The following is a 19225-nucleotide window of genomic DNA, read 5'->3' as shown; positions in this document are numbered from 1 at the left end:
TGATGCTGCCTAAGCATGACTTAGGTCACTGAATACAGCAATAATATTACTGGTTTTGTCAGTGCTCTACTGCACTGACTTTGTTTCACAATGTCAATCAGCCAGTGTAAATTTACCTAGCCTTGTTTTTGCAGAGAATTCTAGAGCTCATTCAAGCACCTGATGGACGTAGGTTGGCCTGAAGGTAGAAACTCTCTATTTGCAGAACTAACCAATGGGGCAGTACCAGTACAAGGTTTCCCAAACTGCACTGCTCTCCCAGACTGCTGTCCTAACTGGACAAGGAACGTTCAGATGGATTAAAAGGATAATTTATTCTTCATGGCTAAGTTAATTGGAGGCCTTCAGACTGAGGCTGCCATCAAGGCTTAAAGTTATGATATATGCATAGGTAGAAATATCTAAATGGAACTGCATCGAGACCAGCAACACATTTCACATAGGACAACTGTAATACTCAAACCCCGCCCACTCCTCCCAAGCCAGTGTCCATTTGAACAGCTGAACAAAAGAATATTAGCAATTATTTGAACATCTTTCCCTGAGCAAGTACTGGATAGATCACAGAACGTACTGGGGACAAACACACAACTAGTAGTTAGTAAACAATACAGTTGCAGTAACTTGAATGTCTTCATTAAATAATGACTAGTTAAATGGCTCCTCGTTTAATTTACTTATAGCTGCTTCTGCATCTCTTATGTTTGTTTTTCACACAGGCGTCTCCTGGCTGAAGCTGCTCTTCAGAAGCTGGATCTGCAGACTGCTGAACAAGCTTTTGTACGTTGCAAAGATTATCAAGGTATTAAATTTGTGAAGCGTCTAGGCAACCTGCAGAGCGAGTCAATGAAGCAAGCAGAAGTGGCAGCCTATTTTAGCAGATTTGAAGAAGCTGAAAGAATGTATCTGGATATGGACAGAAGGTAATTGCATGTAGTCATCTCAACAGCAAATAAAGAAAAAAAGTCTGGGGAAAAAAAAATGCTTTCCTTAATACGGAATGGCTGTTTTAGCACTGAAGACTCTTTACCAGTTTCTGGAAAGACAGGATCACATGGAGAGAATTTTGTTGTATCCATAGATAACCAATTCTATATGTAAATCAGCGCATTCCAAACTGTTTGCAAAACCTCAGCTGCTCTAGGTAGTGCTGTGTTTCATAAATGTTTTTTCGCAAGTATTTTGTCGGTATTTCAACTGGAATTCCAAAAAATACAATCTTAACTAATGTTTAATTTATGTACTGTTGCTCTTAGCTAGTAGCCAAGTACACATTCTTTCCAATTACATATACAAACAACAGAGTTTTTAATGAACTGTAATCTCTGGAGAGACAGAAAGGACTCTGGATGAAATTGATCAATCAATGGAATTTTTGCTCAGGAATGAAAACAAACAACGCAAAATTACAATGTTACTGGGAAATATAAATTAACGCTAAGTAATTAGCTAGAGCACTGTCTTTACTGAAAAAGGATAATGAGAAATAATAAGCAGCAGTTGTACGATGTAGCCTGTAGGCGATGGTCAAACATGGAGAAGCACGAATCACTTATGCACATGTGAAATTTTTAAGCTTTGAGTAATGGAGCCATGAAAAAAAGTAGGGAATGATGGAGAAAAAGGTATTTTTTCTTTCATGCTGTGAGAATGAAACCTTCCTCTTCCCCAGTAAGGGGGGGGGGGGGAGGCAGGAGCTGGGGAGAGATGCACGTTAGATCCTGGTAATGGGAAACTTTCTTGCACATAATTAATTAGCTGATGGAAGCATGCTGGTTTGGAGAGGTGGACTGCCTCATAAGAACTTCAGTCGCACTGCAGCACTGATTTTTAGATATGGCATATTCATTTCCACATGGCTGAAGAGAAATTTGGCCATTATAGGATTGCAGAAGTCAAAGACTTACTTTTTTTTTTAATGGTTTCTTCAACAGTCGAGCATCTTATTCTCCAGCTACAAGAATATGGGAATTCTGTATTGACCTTATGCGTCTCCTCACCACTAGAAAAATCTTGATAAGGACCTACCATAAACCAGGCTAAAATAAATCTATTTTTCAAATACAATTTTAAATTTTTTAGATAGATGCTCTTATTTAGCTGACTGCGCTGACTTGCTATTGCCTTCCTTAACTCACTTGTAAGTTTAGGGCATTTTTAAAAGAAGTGTATAGATGTCTCCCATTTATTTTCTATGTACCTGCAGAATTACTTCTATATGAAGGAATATAGAATTATTCTATATGGTGGACAAAACATGCCAGACAGACACATGGTGGGTCATATGTATGCATGAATAATGAAAATGAAAGACTACTTCCGAGTCCTTTCTCCTTCGTCCAAAGTCATGTTGAATCTGAAAGAGAAGTCTCTGAAATCCATTTTATTACATCTGAGCTTTAGCCTCCGTTAGTCATACTACTTGCTCCTTGGCCTTTCCCCTCATCTCCATTCTGCTTTTAGCCTTTTGCAGCTGCTGCCATCTATTGTAGTGGTCAGCAGTGAAAGATAAAGAATGGTATACAGAATAAGAGGAAACCTGAAGTAGCATCAGTCCAACTGTCTCGCCAGCTGCACATTTAACTCCTCACACAGGAGTATGGCTAATAGGGAAATGCATACGTATGATATGTTGAGCTCTCTGAGTATTTGCTTTTATGGAATACTGTTTAAATTGTAAACAAGATATCTGGGATCACTGTGCTACCTGCGATGTAGGTTATGAACACGAAAATATTTTTGGATGCTTTTCTCAAGATTTTTGTTAGCTATTTTATTGTCTTTGACTTTTTCCTGCTATTTTCTGTTTATACTAGAGATCTTGCCATTGGACTACGGATAAAACTGGGAGATTGGTTTCGAGTATTGCAGCTATTGAAAACTGGCTCAGGTGATTCAGATGATGCCCTTCTTGAACAAGCACACAATGCTATTGGAGATTACTTTGCAGACCGTCAGAAATGGTATGTTCTGTAGAGGAACTAGTAAGAGGGAAATTACAAAGGAAATTATGAAACTGATGACAAGACTTAATTTATGAGGAGGGACAGATCTCAGGAAAGTCAGGACCCAATACATGGGATAATTTTGGCATGATGAGATTTAGCTCAGACCTTTATGGTTCCATTGCTGCATGTACCTTTAAACAGAGAGCTGTTGATCAACTATCTAAAGAATGAAGGTGATAAAAATCTCAGTTTTGCCAGAAGTCTGTCTGCTTCAGAGGAGGGGAGGGGAAGAGAAATACCTATACAGTTGTATTAGGCTGGATATAGAAAGTATTAAAGAAAAAAAAATCTGTTAAAAGTAGGAGAGAATTATTAAACATCAGTGAATTTCAAAACTAACCACAAGCTTTCTAGAATGCTTAAACCCACAAATATTTTAAAAGGTCCAGAGTTCTCCCTGACCTGGGTCTGTCTCCAGCTATTGCCCAAACTGAGCACCCAAGGAAGATTTTAAGAACAGTGCACGCCTGTAATGGTATTTCTCCAGAACACATTTTGCAGTCAGGTACTTACTGAGTCAGAAGTGACGTCTTCGTAGTTAATAACTTGCAGAGAAATTTTCTTTCGTGAACTTTTCTTGTTGCCTTCTAAGCCCATGTAACATCCAGAACACTGCCTCACAGAGTTCCACAGCTCCACTATGTATTGCAATTACCCAGACTATGTTATCACAAAGAACTTGGGTCCCGAAGCAGTTGAAAACTTGTGATTAGATTTTGCAAGTTGATTTTTAGATGCTTTAGGTAACTTTGGAGAATGGTCTTGGAGATCTTAGTGCTTGTGTTTTAAAATATGGAGGCACAACAGTAAAGCCCTTTTCTGAAAGTTTAGTTGTAAGTTGTTGTCCATTATCAGCCATGATCTGTGCAGATGCCAGAATGCAGTTTTAAGATTCCTTGACTTCCTGACCTTACGCTAGTCAGAGAATCAATCTTGCTACTACTTCAATATAATGATCTCTGAAAATTAAAACTTATAGTGCATTTTAGAAAAACAGGGAAATTCTAGCTACAAAAGCTCTCTCAAGCAAAGTTACCTATTTAAAATAATGTAATTTTAAATTTACAAATGCAAAAGCCTTACGTAACGAGAAGTTTCACTTGTGTTTATATATCAGAAGCCACCAGGTTGTTTTTTTTTTTCTTATTAGGTTAAATGCTGTACAGTATTATGTACAAGGACGAAACCAGGAACGTTTAGCTGAATGTTACTACATGCTGGAGGACTACCAAGGACTGGAGAATCTAGCTAACTCACTTCCGGAGAACAATAAATTGCTTCCTGTAAGCAAAAAGCACCTTTATTTTTCATTGCCTTATGCTCAACTGCTTATTTAAAATTTTGCATCTTGGGAGGGTTAAGAAAGAAAGAGAGAAAGAATGCAGTATATGACCTACTTGAGCATAATGGTGTTACTTTGGTATTGATCTCCAATATTGCTGTTATTTTCATACTCCATCATTCTTCCTTTCCCTTATTGTCTAGGTTCCCCAGAAAGACCTGATTATTCATCACGCTTTATGGTCACATGGCTAAGTCATAATTCACTGCTTCCCTCCCCAGATTGTGGCATTTCTCTCTAAAATAGCTATGCTTCACTGAGAAGTCACTCCTCATGGCTGGACACTTACTTTAGCTTTCATATTGTTGTCTAGTCTACACTGGGTTTTTTTTGCCCCAAGTTCTTCCTGGTTGCTGTCCCTGGTTTAACTTCTTACATGGTAGCTCTGGTGGGAATGCTAATGTACAATGAAAATTGAAGATACTCTGCTGAAAGGAGGGAAAGTAGGTGGTATAGCCTGAAATGACCTACTAAGTAATAGCTCATTTAAAACTATGATATGATTGATTAGTCCAAAATGCTTGAAAAATGCAAAACATGCTCATTTAATGCCATTTTCAGTTGTTTGAACAAAGCAAGAAATAGCACTTTCTTTTTAACCTCCTTCTAATAGCAAAGTTTCATGAAATACTCTAAATAGCAAGAACACAGTCCTTCTGGTATGATTTGATTTGAAAGAAAAATTTTTAAATAGCTTTTTTTTTTTTTAAATTTAGCAGCAGTGTGTGAAAGTAGCACACTGTTCTAAAGATTTACAATAGTGCATGTTGTCTTCACAGAATCCTTTCCCCCAACTTCTTGGAATTAAATTAAACAAGTATAATAGTATTGCAGTTGCTACGCAACGTACTAAAAATCTGGAAGTGAATGTAACATGGTGCTGATGCTTTTTGCAGGATATAGCTTATATGTTTGTAAGAGTGGGGATGTGTGAACAAGCTGTAGCAGCCTTTCTGAAATGTAATCGACCAAAGGATGCAGTAGATACCTGTGTACATCTCAACCAGGTAAAACAGCAGTAGATAATCCGCTTTACCAATACCAATTTAACAGTGAGATTTCTATCCTAATGGCCAGTTAAATACAAGTTCTTGTTAAGTGTCTGATGATTCGTCATGATTTCTGGAAAATTCATGCTTCGGTGCTTAAGCCAGTTATATGAAATTAGGGTTAGACCATTGGAGGGACAAAGCTATATGCAGCAGTGCTATTTCTGTGTGTGTGTGTGTGTGGTAAACATGCTCAGCATCCAGACGTTTGTGGCCTTTGTAGAGCCAGGCTGTGCTGCCTCCTGATGGAATGGGAGGAAGACTGAAGAGCTTCTAGCTGCTCGTTTTCCACATCCCCCTCCTTCCTTGTACAGATGCAAATGTATTTGTGGCTGCGTTAGGATGTAGCTGGAAAAGAACTGATCTGAAAAACGATCTGTATGTTTACAGCTAGAGCTGTTGCCCAGTATGACTTACCTGTGCAAACCTTTGTGTCAACACAAATAAGAGAGAAACGGAGGATGGCTGTGAGGAACTTGATGTATGGGAATGGCAGGACTGGCTAGTGCTGGCTTTATGTGAACAATTTCCTAGTTTATGGATCTGAAGGGCTATTAGGTATGAGATTCAGCTAAGTTTCTCAGTCCTGCCAAACTTTTGATCTGGGGCAAACACAGTAGCCAAACTGTTGAAGATCAGCAAAATTCACAGACAAAATGAGGTGTATAGAAGGATAAGTAAAGTGTTGTTGTTTGTGCCTTAAGCTTATGGGCTGAAGTCCTCTTTTAGACATGCTTTTGAGAGTCTGGGTTTTAGTAATATCAGAAGTGTTGAAATTCACATGTCCAGCTATGAGCAGCAATGACGTGATCTTGCAAAGCTTTTACCAAAGCAGAAGCAACTGCTTTGTATGCGGTTTTGGACAGAGGTCCAGCATGTGTTTCACAGGCCTGCTGTATCACATGATTGACAATGATGTTAGCATTGGTATTCTCTTGCTTTTTACTTTAATTTTATAGTAGCCTGGTTCTAAATGGTGATGAAGTATTGCACACAAATGCTGCAGACTATTCATGGATAACCAGCTTGTTCTAAGAAGGTATTTGAAAAAATGAGGTTGATAATTGTCTGCTTTCATTTCTAGTGGAATAAAGCTGTGGAGCTGGCTAAAAATCACAATATGAAAGAGATTGGATCCTTGTTAGCCAGATATGCAAGTCATTTACTGGAAAAAAATAAAATCCTCGATGCTATAGAACTCTATCGTAAAGCCAATTATTTCTTTGAAGCCGCTAAGCTCATGTTCAAGGTATTGCAGGTTTTATTTTTATGTCAAATAACCGGGTTTTTGGACTAGCTCTTATTATTTCCATGGCACTTTTTATTTTCTGGGGGTTATTTTAGTGTTAACAATGTCCAGGCAATAAGCAGATGTCATTATACAGGATACTGCAAAGATGAATCCAACTCCTAAGTTCAGGTATCTCTATCTGAAATAGTTACCCTGGATGGCCTCTGTAGCCAGTGGAGAGGAGACTTTCAGGACACAAGCCATCTGATTTATTTTGAGACTTTCACTTCAGAATGAGATGAACTGCACCTCAGAAAAGGTCCTGTTGCCCTGCATTGCCTAGTAAAGGAGTATAGTAGACAGGCCTGGGTGCAATGTCCACATTATTTTATATGTTGTGTGGATTAGTTTTATCTCCTTTATTTTTAAAAATAGCAATGTCAGTAATTAGAAGTTAAATTTTGGTATTTCTTCAATTGGTACCTTCAATTAGAAACTCCTGTGGTGTGCTTTTAAGATAAAGATGTTGCTTAGATTTGGTTTGGCTGCAGAGATTTCTGTACATAGCTTAAAGTCTGTAAGAGTGATACGTAATTTTTACAGCAAATATTTATAATAAAATATATAAATATGTTACTTTCAAAAGCCATTCTTCTTTTCTGGGAAAAACACCAGACCTTATTGAAAGCTATGTATTTCTTAAACTTCAGTGTTTAAAAAGCGCTATTTTTTAGTTTATTTTTATATTAGGTCAATAGACTTATACATGCTTACACTGATTTATCCTTTCCGAGAATCTGGTTTTATATACTTGTTAGCTAAATAAATATAGAATAATGTGCATTCTTCACTTTGACATTTTCATTTATAGTTCTGTTTGCAGTCTAAATTATTACATTCAAATGCAGAATCGTTTTTTGGCATGATTTCCTAGGTTTGTACAAGCGTGCAATTGTCCAAGAGAATGAAGCAACTCTTCTAATTTTTTTTTTTTTAATCTACATTAAATTTCTTTATTTTGTTTTTTAAGATTGCAGATGAAGAATCAAAGAAAAGGACAAAGCCTTTGCGAGTTAAAAAGCTTTATGTATTATCAGCCTTACTTATAGAACAGTGCCATGAACAAATGCAAAATGCACAAAGGGGAAAAGTTAAAGGAAAAAGTTCAGAGGTAGAGTGTCTTTGGCTTTTTTTTTTTTTTTTCCTCTGAATTCTGGTATATGCTACCTAGTCAGAATAAATAAAGCTATCTTCATGTGAGGCTATTACGTTTTTTTAATAACCCTTTTTCCTGCTAAGAACAAAGCTTTCCTTAAAGCAAGTCTACCATGAAAACATCTTGTTTAAAGTATTATTTTGAAACATTTAAATCATATGTATTAATAGATATTTTTCTTCCTAAGTTTAATGTGTTTTTCTTAATGTTTTCACTGTAACAATGAAAATCATAATAAGAAACTCCAGATTTTTTTTTTCCTGCGAGACTCTCATTTTCCTGTCATTTAGGAGTAAGCATCAATCCCAAAGAGAGATCTTTGATTATATTAAGCTATGTTGGCTATAATTTAGCAGGGAGACTGCTCCAGATATGGGGGAAGCAAATGGAAGAAATTTTTTTTCCTGCTCACACTTTCATCTTCATATGCACAAATGAAATAGTTTAAACAAAGTTTTAAGAGATCTGGTGTTGAAATGCAATATTATTCCAAACTATGAACCAGTCTGCAGATGTGCACAGAATGTATTTGTACACATGTATATGATATTTATCTTTGAAAATCTGCACCATATGTTCTGCCTATGCAATGTATAAAATGCCTAACAATGTTCACTTTAGATCCATGTATTTATATTTTCCCTAGTTAACACAGACAGTGGTGTAATCACCAAGTACAGAAAAGTTCTTTTCATATATCCCCATTTCCTGCTGTATCTGTTTCGTATAAAAATTACTTGTGATACTGCTTTGTTTTCAGACTGCTTCAGCTTTGGCTGGTTTGCTAGAAGAAGATGTTCTTTCTTCAACTAATCGCTTTGCAGACAATGCTTGGCGAGGAGCTGAGGCTTACCATTTTTTCATACTTGCACAAAGACAGCTCTATAAAGGTTCTGTAGATGCAGCACTTAAAACAGGTAGGACTTCATTTTTTTTAAACTTGTAAAGAAACTGTTCTGATTTTACAGACCTGCAGAGCACATAATTTCATTTATAGTTGGCACATTTTTCTATTTTTGCTAGATCCATGGAATTTAAAACAAAACCATATAATGAATTGAATGTGGCTGCAGTCAAGATACCTGGAAAGTATTTTCTTGGAGACAATGCAAATCTAACTTGCCAAATATTACCTGGTTAAATTGGACAGTCTTTGTAGGTGTTCTGTTTCTTTCTTTAAATTGTAAGGCATGCCTGAATTCACATCAGACCTCCCTAAAAAATTTGTGGGAGCTAGAGAAGCAAATAGTGCCCTATACTTTGTCCAAGTAATGAAGGTCCATTTCAAATACTTCTAACATGTTTTAAAAAAAAAAAAAAAGTCTCAAAAAGACACTTTAATTTCCCAGGCAAACCCCCTTATCTTTATTACTTTAAGAAGTGTTGAACCACGTATGCTTCATAGTCATGTCAATGAAAAGACTTTTGTTCGTTTTGTCCAATTTGTAAGATTAATACTGTCTACTAGTAGAAAATATTTCATACACATGGTTGCACTTCTGAGAAGACATGTAATAATTTCCTTGCATTTTTTTTTTCTTCATTTCTTAGCTCTTCATTTGCGAGATTATGAAGACATTATCCCTGCAGTTGAAATCTATTCCCTTTTGGCACTCTGTGCATGTGCAAATAGGGCATTTGATATTTGTTCAAAAGCCTTTGTTAAACTAGAATCCTTGGAAGCTCTTAGGCCAGAGCAGAGGCAACAGTATGAAGACCTTGCTCTAGAGATATTCACGAGACATTGTCCGAAGTATAACAAAAAATCTGATCTGGATGACGTTATTGAGAGGTGGGTTTATATTTATATGATACTGTAATAATACTAGCATTTTTTCTGCTGTTGTCTGTATTTTGGGTTTTAGCAGGTTTTGTGTGACCAAGTTAATAAGGTGCTTTGCTGCTTAAACCAAATATTGGGCAAGAATGATGCAGGTGTTAGCCAGTTTGCAGAAAAGGTAATACAGCACTATTTTATTTGGGAGAATAGACACTGACTGTATTCGAGGAACAGGGCATAAAGATATAACTTCATCTTAATTTGAAATGCATGTGGACAGAGCACAGGAGTTTTAGGAACTTTGATAAGGTGTCACTTGCCATTCAAGTAATAATGTTACTGTTTGCATCACCATTGTGGTGTGATGCAAATGTCAACAAGTGAATGTTTAACCATTATTAACCAATATGTCTCCAGTGTTTTGTGAATTACCTAAATCTACATGGTGTGAGAAGATGAATATGTCAAGTGAAAGAATTAGAATATGAAGGGCACGCTTAAGGGGCAAGTCCTTGCAGTGGCTGTACCCACAATGCTGTCTTTGACATATGTTTCCTACTAACAGCATGGAATTTTTGAGTATGGAAATTGATTGTGAATCAGTTTTCTTTTTAATGAGTAGGATTTTAACCTGTCTTGTTTGATTTTACTGTGCAGATGTACAGAATCTCACTAGTGGCTTTCATGTTGACTCTTCAGAGGAACAAATGTTATAGTAGTGCAGGTGTCTAATTGGTCCTGACCTTTATATGGCCTTCACTGCTTCTTTTCACTTAATCTTTTGGATCTGCTGGTCCTCATTTGTTGGCTATATGGTTCTGGTTGTATGCATTCTGTTGTGTGAAGATTTACATACTTGGCTATGTTAACAGTGAAGTGTTATGTGATTTAGTAACTTCTAATCAAAAAGCGGCACACATCTGAACAGAGCAGCGGTATTTTACAGATGAGCATCACAAGGTTTGTAACTAGCTATAGGCACACAATTAGGTATTTATGCTGTTTTGCAAACTTCTACAAGTCTTCGTTGCTATTTTAAAACCATGTTTTTATTCTTTCAGCTTTATTTACTCTTCTCTTCCTTTTTTTTCCCTAAATAGTGGAGATGGGAAACTTCCTGTATGTGTTGCAACAGGAGACCCTATCCTGGAGTATCGATTCTGGATGTGCAGTGTATGTAAGCATTGTATGAAAGCCAAAGAAGCAAGCAATTATAACTTCTGTCCTCTGTGCCACAGTACAGCATAGCAGAGGATAAAGGACTGTTTATCCTCATATCTGTTATGTCTCCTACAAATACTCTCTAAAATGTTACCGAGGTACTATATTTTAAAATACCACTCAGGCACTGTATTGTAACAGATAGTGCCATTATTAGAGAAACATTTTTAAAAAACCCCCAGAAAACCCACAAGAGAAACCTTTACTGGTTCCATTTCTGTGAAGAACAACTGTGTTACTCTTTTTTTTTTTGTTACTTTTTTTTACAAAGGTTTAAGGTAAAAGCATTTCTTTTCTAATTGTAAAGTTAGCCTAGTTTCAAAACCATGTGAATTGAATGTAGGTTCATCTTAATACGTTTTACTCTGAGCAAGCTCCATTTTCCGTTTTTGTAATTCCACTACTGGGTTTTCTCAAAATTCACAATTATTTTGAAGGAAGTAATTCCTGAGTTGAAATAATGCCACAGTAGTGGTGATAATATTATTGTATATGTTTTTCTACTACTGTTTCACTAGAGCGATGGTACCAGTTTAGGCATGCATTTGTGCTGTTTTCTTTTGCCAAGTGTATTTAAACCCACCATAGCAATAAAGGGCTTGCAAACATTTAGCAATCAGTGCCGTTCGTCTGCATCTGGGTTCTTCAGCTTTGGTGATGTCTTCAACCAGTTAAGGAAACCTCTGTGAACCTTCAAACTGGTAATGAGCCGTTTTTTTAAGTGGCTTGAAGAGAGCAGCTGACATCTGTTGAACAGATTTCAAGAGTTGAGCTGTCATCCTTGTACACGCGAAGGTTTAAGGAACGCTGTTTTACTTAGAACTGTGCTGTTCTATTTTATTGCTGGATTTGAGCTTCTGCTCTGGGAGTGCTGCAGGTCCTTGCTCCACACTATGAGCTTTCCCCAGGAGCAGCCGGCGCTTGGCAGACTGGCAGCGGCCACCAGCCCTGACATTCATGTTGTGCGTTACCATGTTTCTGAGAGAAGAGCATGAGGCCTCTTCTGTGCTGTCTTTCAGGGCAAGTAACATCTCTCGCCTGAGCTTAGGCCAGGTAAGAATAAACCCCGTTTTGTATGGAAAATATTACTAAATGTTTTTTTTCTGTGCTGGTATTCGAGGTGCTTTTTCCGTCTTAGAAACGTCTGTTAGAGGGCTGTGCCAGTTACGTCATTCCGCGCTGCACCAGCAGGACCCGCGGCGGGGGCCGAGTACCAGGCAGAGCCCTTTCTCCGTCCCCTTCACGGCTCTCCCAGGCGCTCGGATCCCCTTCCGGCCGCTGCCGTACCCGTGACGTAACGACGCGCCCGCCCCGCGTGACGTCACTCCGCCGCTTCCCCGCGGCGCGGCGGAGGCGCTGCCATGGAGCGGGAGGCGCCGGGCGGCGCGGCGGAGCTGCTGGCGGCGGCGCAGGCGCAGTTGGCGGCGCGGCGGCTGTCGGCGGCGGAGGAGCTCTACAGCCGCTTCATCGCCCGGTGCGCGGAGCCCGCCGCCGCCGCCGGCCCGCCCCGCCCCCGCGGGGTACGTGCCGGGGCGCGGGGGGGAGGGGGCCGGGGAGGCGCGGGTCCCGCCATAACGCTCGCTCTCTCTGTCCCTGCGCAGCGCCCGCCGCGACCTCGCCACGGCCCTCAACAACCGGGGCCAGATCAAGTACTTTCGGGTGGAGTTCGCCGCCGCCATGGAGGACTACACGGCCGCCATCGAGTGCCAGCCCGGCTTCGAGGTGCCCTACTACAACCGGGGCCTGGTGCTCTACCGGCTGGGTACGGGCCGCGCCGCGCCTCAGTGCGGGCCAGGCCGCGGGGCCCCGCCGCCCAGTCGCTCACGCCAGCGCCGCCTGGCCCGGGGCCGCTCGCCCGGCTGACCCGAGGCGGGGCAGGGCAGGGCAGGGCAGGGCGAGCCGGGCGTGCGCCCTGCGCGCCAAGCGGCGGTCCTTACCCCTCCCCGCCTGCCCCGGCACGGCCTGCCGCCTGCGTCCCGCCTGGCCCCGTCACCTCCCGCTTGGGCTGCCGCCCGCCCAGTGCGGGGAGAGGGCTGGGAGCTCGCCCAGAGCTGATTAACAGCCGAGAGCGCTGTTTTATCGCAAGATTCTCCCGGAGCCGGAGGGTAATTCCCTCCGTTTTACAGGTGGAGGAACCTGCCTGGCACTGGCTGGGGAAAGATGTCACACCAGAAGTAAATGGTGCAGACGGAGACAGGTTTTTCTCAAGTAATCACAGGACGTTTCAGCTGCGAGTCTGCCCTGTGTATGCCGTTTGATATCCCTATTTGCAGATGTGCTGCTGTGTCATTTGAAATGATACGATTCAGGGAAAAAATAGGGGGAAAGATGCAGTTTCAGTTTTGGAAAAATTTGCATTAGGGGTAAAACTAGCCAGTTCCAAACATTGCCAGTAAAGCTAAGATAAAGCATCTCTTAAGCAGGTGCAGCCATAGTGAGCGCAGCCTGCTCAATTTGCAGTGGGCTGTCAGCCGTCTCTGGGGAATTCGCTGCCCAAGTTTTGAATATGCCATAAGAAAATGACACCCTGTTCCTTTTGTTGGAGCTTGGCCATTGCAAAGTCAAGACCCAGAAGCTGAAGGACTAGAGAGAGCACTAGGAGAATGGAGCCTGACCAAGGGCATCAGCTGGGAAGCAGTATGCCTGTGTTCCAGGTTTAAGGCAGCCTGGCTATTAGTTGCCTGAGCGTGGGCCTTTTGGTTCCTTCTCTTTGAATAAGCTGGCTGAATTGAGCCTTAAGCCCATTTTAGGTTCAAAAATAGGCACTCGGGTTCTTGCTCTGAAGACCTTTCACTCCCACTTGGGCCTCTGGAGAATCCAAATGTAGTGGGTCCAGTAACTACAGCTGCTACTTTTTGTTAGTGAAAGTATTGGGAGTCATTCTTCAGTTGTGGTTTGTGAGTTTGAGCAGCTACAGAGAGATCATTCATTCATTCTTTCTTTTTTTTTTTGGGACAGGATGCTTTGATGAGGCCATGAAAGATTTCAGGAAAGTATTAGAGTTAAACCCCCAGTTTGAAGATGCTGCATTGAGTCTAAAACAGGCTATTCTTGATAAAGAAGAAAAACAAAAGCGGGGCTATTGAAAATGCAGCTAGTGGTGTGAAATGTTTTGCTAAACACGTGATTTTTGTCATTGATGGATGAAACACAAGATCATTTCCATCTGTTATGACCTACTGAAGAAACCTCATTCTTGGACAAGTAAGTTAAAAATGGATTATGATTGCAAAATAAACTATTTTTGGATATTGTTAGTGTTGAGGAAAAGCATGATGTTAGATCTCTGTGAGATACTTGTACAGATTTTGTACAGAAGTACTTCATAAAGATGTTGGAAGCTCAGTAACAGCAAATGAAGTCTGTAGTTCTCTTATTAAAACTGTGTTTCTGTACTCTTTCACAGATTGTTTTAAACAGTCTTTCATGGGGAAGAAAAATCAGACTATATAAAACATTTAAATACTTAAGATTGGAGCTTGTGAGAAGTACAGTAATTTAATAATGATAGTGTTTGTCCACATTTAAATGTAAGTTTGATTTAAGCTAAAAGTGCAGTTGTTAATTATAAGGTGTTGTCCTTGAGATGCTATGGTAACTGATTTCAGAGTGTTTCTGTAAGAAACACTTAACAGAAACAATGAGATCTTTTTAGGTAACACCATCTGTACCTTGCATGAGGAATGTGGTATAAGAGTTCAGTCCTTCGTACGTTCATTTGCTCCTAGAGGTAGTTTTATATGACCTAAACGGGTAGGAACAGAGCATACCTATTTTTTGTAGTCCCATTGTAAAAGTATTGGACAGGTTAATAATTGAATGAATAAAAATGAACATGTACTTTTTATCTCATGATTGTCTTGTAAAGAGCTTACGGTAGAGAATGTAGTTGGGCTGTTCACAGTAGGAATTGTGGCTTTCTCCTTGTTATTGAAAAGGTCAATTGCTTGAAATATATAATGTGAAATCTGTCTGATTGAACTGGCTGTGAATACCCTGGCAGCTTCATTTCTCACATGATAGGAGGGACCATTGCTGAAATCTATGAATCATTGCTAAGAAACACCCTTGCATGTTCATATCAATAGAACTTCTAATAAAAGAGATACTCTTTGGTTGCCCATATGAGCATTAGGATTTTTTTTTTTTTAATAAATTATGCTAATGACAATTCTGCTTTTTACGGTGGGTTTCTCCGTGGATGTTCCTGGAGCCTGCACAAGTGCAGGGCTCACTGAAGATGGTGGGACCCTTTGGGTAAGTCGTGAGAACAGACCTGAGCCTCTGAACACGTTCCCCAGCAGCCTTACTGACATCGCTTTCATCTTTGGGATGAAACTCTGCAACAGCCGCAGTGAGCAGATTTGAAGCACAAGGCTGAGAAAATGCTGCATTTAGCTTTGTGCTCCATGGCATTTGACAGCGGCAATGTTGAAGTTATATAAATATGATGCATGATAGCAGAATGTAACCATTTACAGTTTGGAAAGCAGGCTGTGATGTCATAACAATGACCATTTTTTTTTCAGAAGTTTAACTTTAGACTTTTCTGGAGATATTAAGCAAATGCTTTCCTTACACTTTTATATCTTGGTGCTCTGTCTCCAAAACAGCATTGATAATTTAAGGACTTGACATGTTTCATGCTACCTCAGTCTGAAAAATTGAGAAATCATACCAACTCTTGGTTGATGGTGAGAGGGTGTGCTAGAACTAAACGTGTTCCTGACTTACCATGCCAAGAAAATTAAAAAGACAGTATGAGCAGTTGAATATAACCTATAAAATTTTACTTTGAGAGGAGAGAGCACAGATGTGGTTCTGCACAGAACACTGTTTAAATGACAAGACAGAGATAAAAATCAAAAGATTAATAGCAAGTAAGTATTTTAGAAAACAAAGTTGCTAGTAATAATATCCCTCCTACTTCCCAGCTTCTATTGTTTTGTGAATGTTGCTCAGTTACTTATAATGCATTCGTTGTTGGCACAGAAATACTTCAGTGGACTGGGAGCAGTTTTTATGGCAGATTCTCCATAGTATTTCCTTGTCTCTCCTGTAAAAGGATGAACTGTCATGGTGCATTTCGGCATAAATTGGAATTCTGTCAAGGTAATTTTGGCCAGTAAGTTTCTCACACACATTTTCCCCTTTCACATGCACGCATGAGTCACTTAGTTCTCTGGCTTTACATCACAAGACTAATCGGGGTTTTCAGTCTGAAATTATTAAACAGTATTGTGTAGTGTTCTTTCACTCAGGACTGTTGAAAGGGTATAAACGACCATTATGCATATTAAAAAAAAAAAAAAACCTTGAGGAGGAGGATGTCTTTAGTAACTCCCCTTGTCCTGCACGGTTTCCTGTTCATGATCCTTTAAGAATTAAAAGTCTAATGGAGAATAGTAAAATTCTTTTTATGTAGGTGTTTCCATGTGAAATTCAGACAACCTCTCAGCTTGTAAAAGGAGCAGGGGTTGTGTGCTTTGGATGCTTTGCAGTGCAGAGGTACTGTGGCTTTACACCTTCACTGGGCTTTAGGGGTTGTCTCTGCTTGAAAATTACAAACCTCTGTAGAGCATCTGGGTCAATCCTGTCTGCCTGCTCCATCGGCCTTGCGAAACATTTGCTAGTCAAAGTCATGGCGCTGTACCAGTAAGTCTAACAGGTGGTTGCTGCTAATGGACATTGACTGTCTCTTCACTCTGGCCAGAAATGTTTCAGACATGAATAATTCACAGCTGCTTTCCCAAGGTTTCCTACCTATAAACCAGCTCTCCAAAAGCCCTTGACTCTTTCCTTCACACAGCCTTCACTGGCAGCCCCTCCGTTTAGTTTGTTCCCCATAGCTGGGATTAATTTGGCAACGAGTACAAGTACCAGTGTTTTCACTTGGTGATTTACCTCTAAACTTACAAAAAATATGTGATTTCCTCTATACGTTACAGAATGGTTTTTTTTCTTCAGTAACTGTAACAACAGTCTCTAAGATCTTACTTGCTCAGAGAACAAGGCAGAGAATAACATCATCACCCTATGCTTTTCCCTAGTACCCTATTTGTCCTTCTACTGAAACACAGGAGGAGGAGTTGTCACACCACTTGCAGTGTTGCGAGGCCTTTCCCTTGCTTTTGCAGAAAGGTAGGAAAAGATGACAAAATCCCAGGTTAGCAGGGCACAGAGCAGCATGAGAAGCGTTTCATATACGTTTAGTGTGAGATGCAGCGTGGGGAACGAGGAGAGCCATTCTGAAGGGAAAGCTGTGGCATGTTGAGTGGAAAGGGCTACGTCGTCAAGTAGCCAGAATACGTTCCTCTTCCACGTGCTTTCCCTCTGGGTGGACAACAGAGGTAAGTCAGCGTTAAAAGCCTGAAAATCTTTGGCTGTTACAACTGAGGACTGCGCTATGCACTATCCCGTTTAGTAGGTAACCTTGGTAAAAAGTAAATTGGTAGTGAAAGGTAGTAGTGAAACTATTCAAATTTTGTGGGGAATGAACGCCTTTGTATCAATCAAGCTCAGCTATGCAGGTCATGCTCTCCCCTGACTATTAGAAAGGGGAAGATTCAGAAAGAGGCAAAAACAATGTTCAAAACTGAAGATTGCTCGTATAAGAATAATATTCTATATTCTTTTGTGTTAGCAGATTATTGTTGATCTGCCTAATCCTTTTAATAGAGGCAGAGGCTGGATCAGTAGAACAGATTCAACCTCAGCCTGTGACTTTCATGCGTGATGGAATGGCTGGTTGCTTTTTATGAAAAAAGTTTGCTGTGAGATCTGGTAAAGGTGGAGGCCCACCTGGCAGCATGTTGTGATCATTTGAGTTGAACTCTAGTCTGTTTCTGAAGATTAACTGTTTCCAAGATTTTCCTTGTAGGATCCCTTTAGTCCATGAGCAGGGAGGGATTGGATGCAGTCCACAGCATTGCTTCCTACAGCCCATGACGATCAGGTTTTTCATCATTCATGTCTTTGTGTTGTACAATAAGCATGTGAAATGGACCTGAAGGATTTCTTCATCTCCCAGCAAGGAACAGCTAGTCCAACCCTGTCATAGACATCACAACAGTAGGTTTCAACCTAACTCCTATTACTATGGAAAAGGCTGATCCGAAGTTCAGTGCTTTCCAGGCTTGTATGGGGACTCCCGTGTGCCCGTATCTGTGCGTTTAACACATTTCCCGCACCTTCCTAATTCCTTTCCTCCACATTGACTAAATAATGAAGGCTTGTTCAACTATAGTGGTATGACCAGAGTGGTTCCTAAAAGCCTAATCCAAGAAAGAGTTTAAGCCCATAGGCCTGAAACCTGCAATCTAGGATGTGAGTTAGATGCTGAAGTTCCATCTGCAACACCTGAGAGAAGGGAGTAATCCCAGGAGAGCCTAGATGCAGAGCAATACACCATGCAATAGCATGGCTGAATCATAGCTTGGGAAGGACACCCTCAAAGCTAAGCAATGAATGCCTAACCCTAACACACACGTGTGATTCAGTGTAAAAAACATCATCTGCCATGAACAGCAGCCAAGGTAGGAGGAGGAAACCAAGGATGTGGAGTTTCTCTGGCTTGTCTGTGAGAATGTGGGGACCTGAAATGCCTGTTGAAATGGGAATGCAGGTTTGTCTCACCTTCTCCCTTTCCCTCCCAACGTATCCGGAAGAGAAAGATTTCCTCATCTGCCAGGTGGTGGGTGGGTGGGTATGGAATGCTGCTGGACTCCTGCCCTGGAAAGGGCAAAAGGGAAAGATCTGGGATATCCCACTTGCTGCAGACCAGTTTACCTGAATCTACTCTGCAAGACTGCAGAATGAGCAAACCTTAGTGACGCAACACCAGACCTGATGCTCATCTGCGTGGAACTAGACAGTGTCCTGTGAGCACTGGGAAAAGAAGAGCTAGCATTTAGTCATCATTATTTTAACCTTCATCCCAGTTTACACATTTCGAAAGGACTGCTTTTTAGATTAACAGAAAGTTAACCTGAACTGATGAGTTTGTTACTGTTAACATTAAAAGTGGAGAATGTGCTCTCTTGGAAAATGTGTGGGAGCTGTAGGCTTGCTTGACTCTGCAGTGTTAGCTCCGGGCAGTAGAGTGCACTGCTCATACAGCAGAGAGGAAGGCATCTCCCAGGCTGCTGCTGAAAAGGGTCTTGGGATCCCAGTACCCTCCCATTCCTTTTTACAAAACTTAGTCCTTCAGTAGATACAGCTTTAAGACTACATTTATTCAGTCACCACAGGCATGACTGCAGCTTTTGGGAAGCGTGCCACCTATATGCGCTCATTAGCGTGCGTAACCAGCCAGCCGGTGAAGACAGAGGCTGTATGAGTTGTGCAAACCCACTGGAGACTGCACACACGCGTGTGCC

At 40.6% G+C, this 19225-nt stretch overlaps 2 protein-coding genes across 2 annotated transcripts in view; both read left to right on the top strand.

The window, feature by feature from the left end:
• Positions 1-11709, top strand: part of WDR35 (WD repeat domain 35) — a 55368-nt gene extending 43659 nt beyond the window's left edge. The window contains exons 22-30 of the mRNA XM_050893979.1: positions 720-923; positions 2817-2963; positions 4159-4291; positions 5247-5357; positions 6484-6648; positions 7661-7801; positions 8607-8763; positions 9398-9638; positions 10727-11709. Coding sequence (XP_050749936.1) covers positions 720-923; positions 2817-2963; positions 4159-4291; positions 5247-5357; positions 6484-6648; positions 7661-7801; positions 8607-8763; positions 9398-9638; positions 10727-10874 — 1447 coding nt within the window. The 3' untranslated portion in view covers positions 10875-11709. The remainder of the gene's footprint in view (positions 1-719; positions 924-2816; positions 2964-4158; positions 4292-5246; positions 5358-6483; positions 6649-7660; positions 7802-8606; positions 8764-9397; positions 9639-10726) is intronic.
• Positions 11710-12208: 499 nt separating this feature from the next.
• TTC32 (tetratricopeptide repeat domain 32) lies at positions 12209-15018 on the top strand. The gene is made up of 3 exons (XM_050893978.1): positions 12209-12321; positions 12449-12609; positions 13806-15018. The coding sequence occupies exons 1-3, from the start codon at positions 12209-12211 to the stop codon at positions 13931-13933; spliced, it is 402 nt and encodes a 133-aa protein (XP_050749935.1). The 3' UTR covers positions 13934-15018.
• Positions 15019-19225: the final 4207 nt, after the last annotated feature.

This window comes from Gymnogyps californianus, chromosome 3, assembly GCF_018139145.2.
Source record: "Gymnogyps californianus isolate 813 chromosome 3, ASM1813914v2, whole genome shotgun sequence".
In the NCBI taxonomy this organism is placed as follows: domain Eukaryota; kingdom Metazoa; phylum Chordata; class Aves; order Accipitriformes; family Cathartidae; genus Gymnogyps; species Gymnogyps californianus.
The sequence above is the reverse complement of the archived record's forward strand: the minus strand, read 5'-3'. Positions and strand labels throughout refer to the sequence as shown.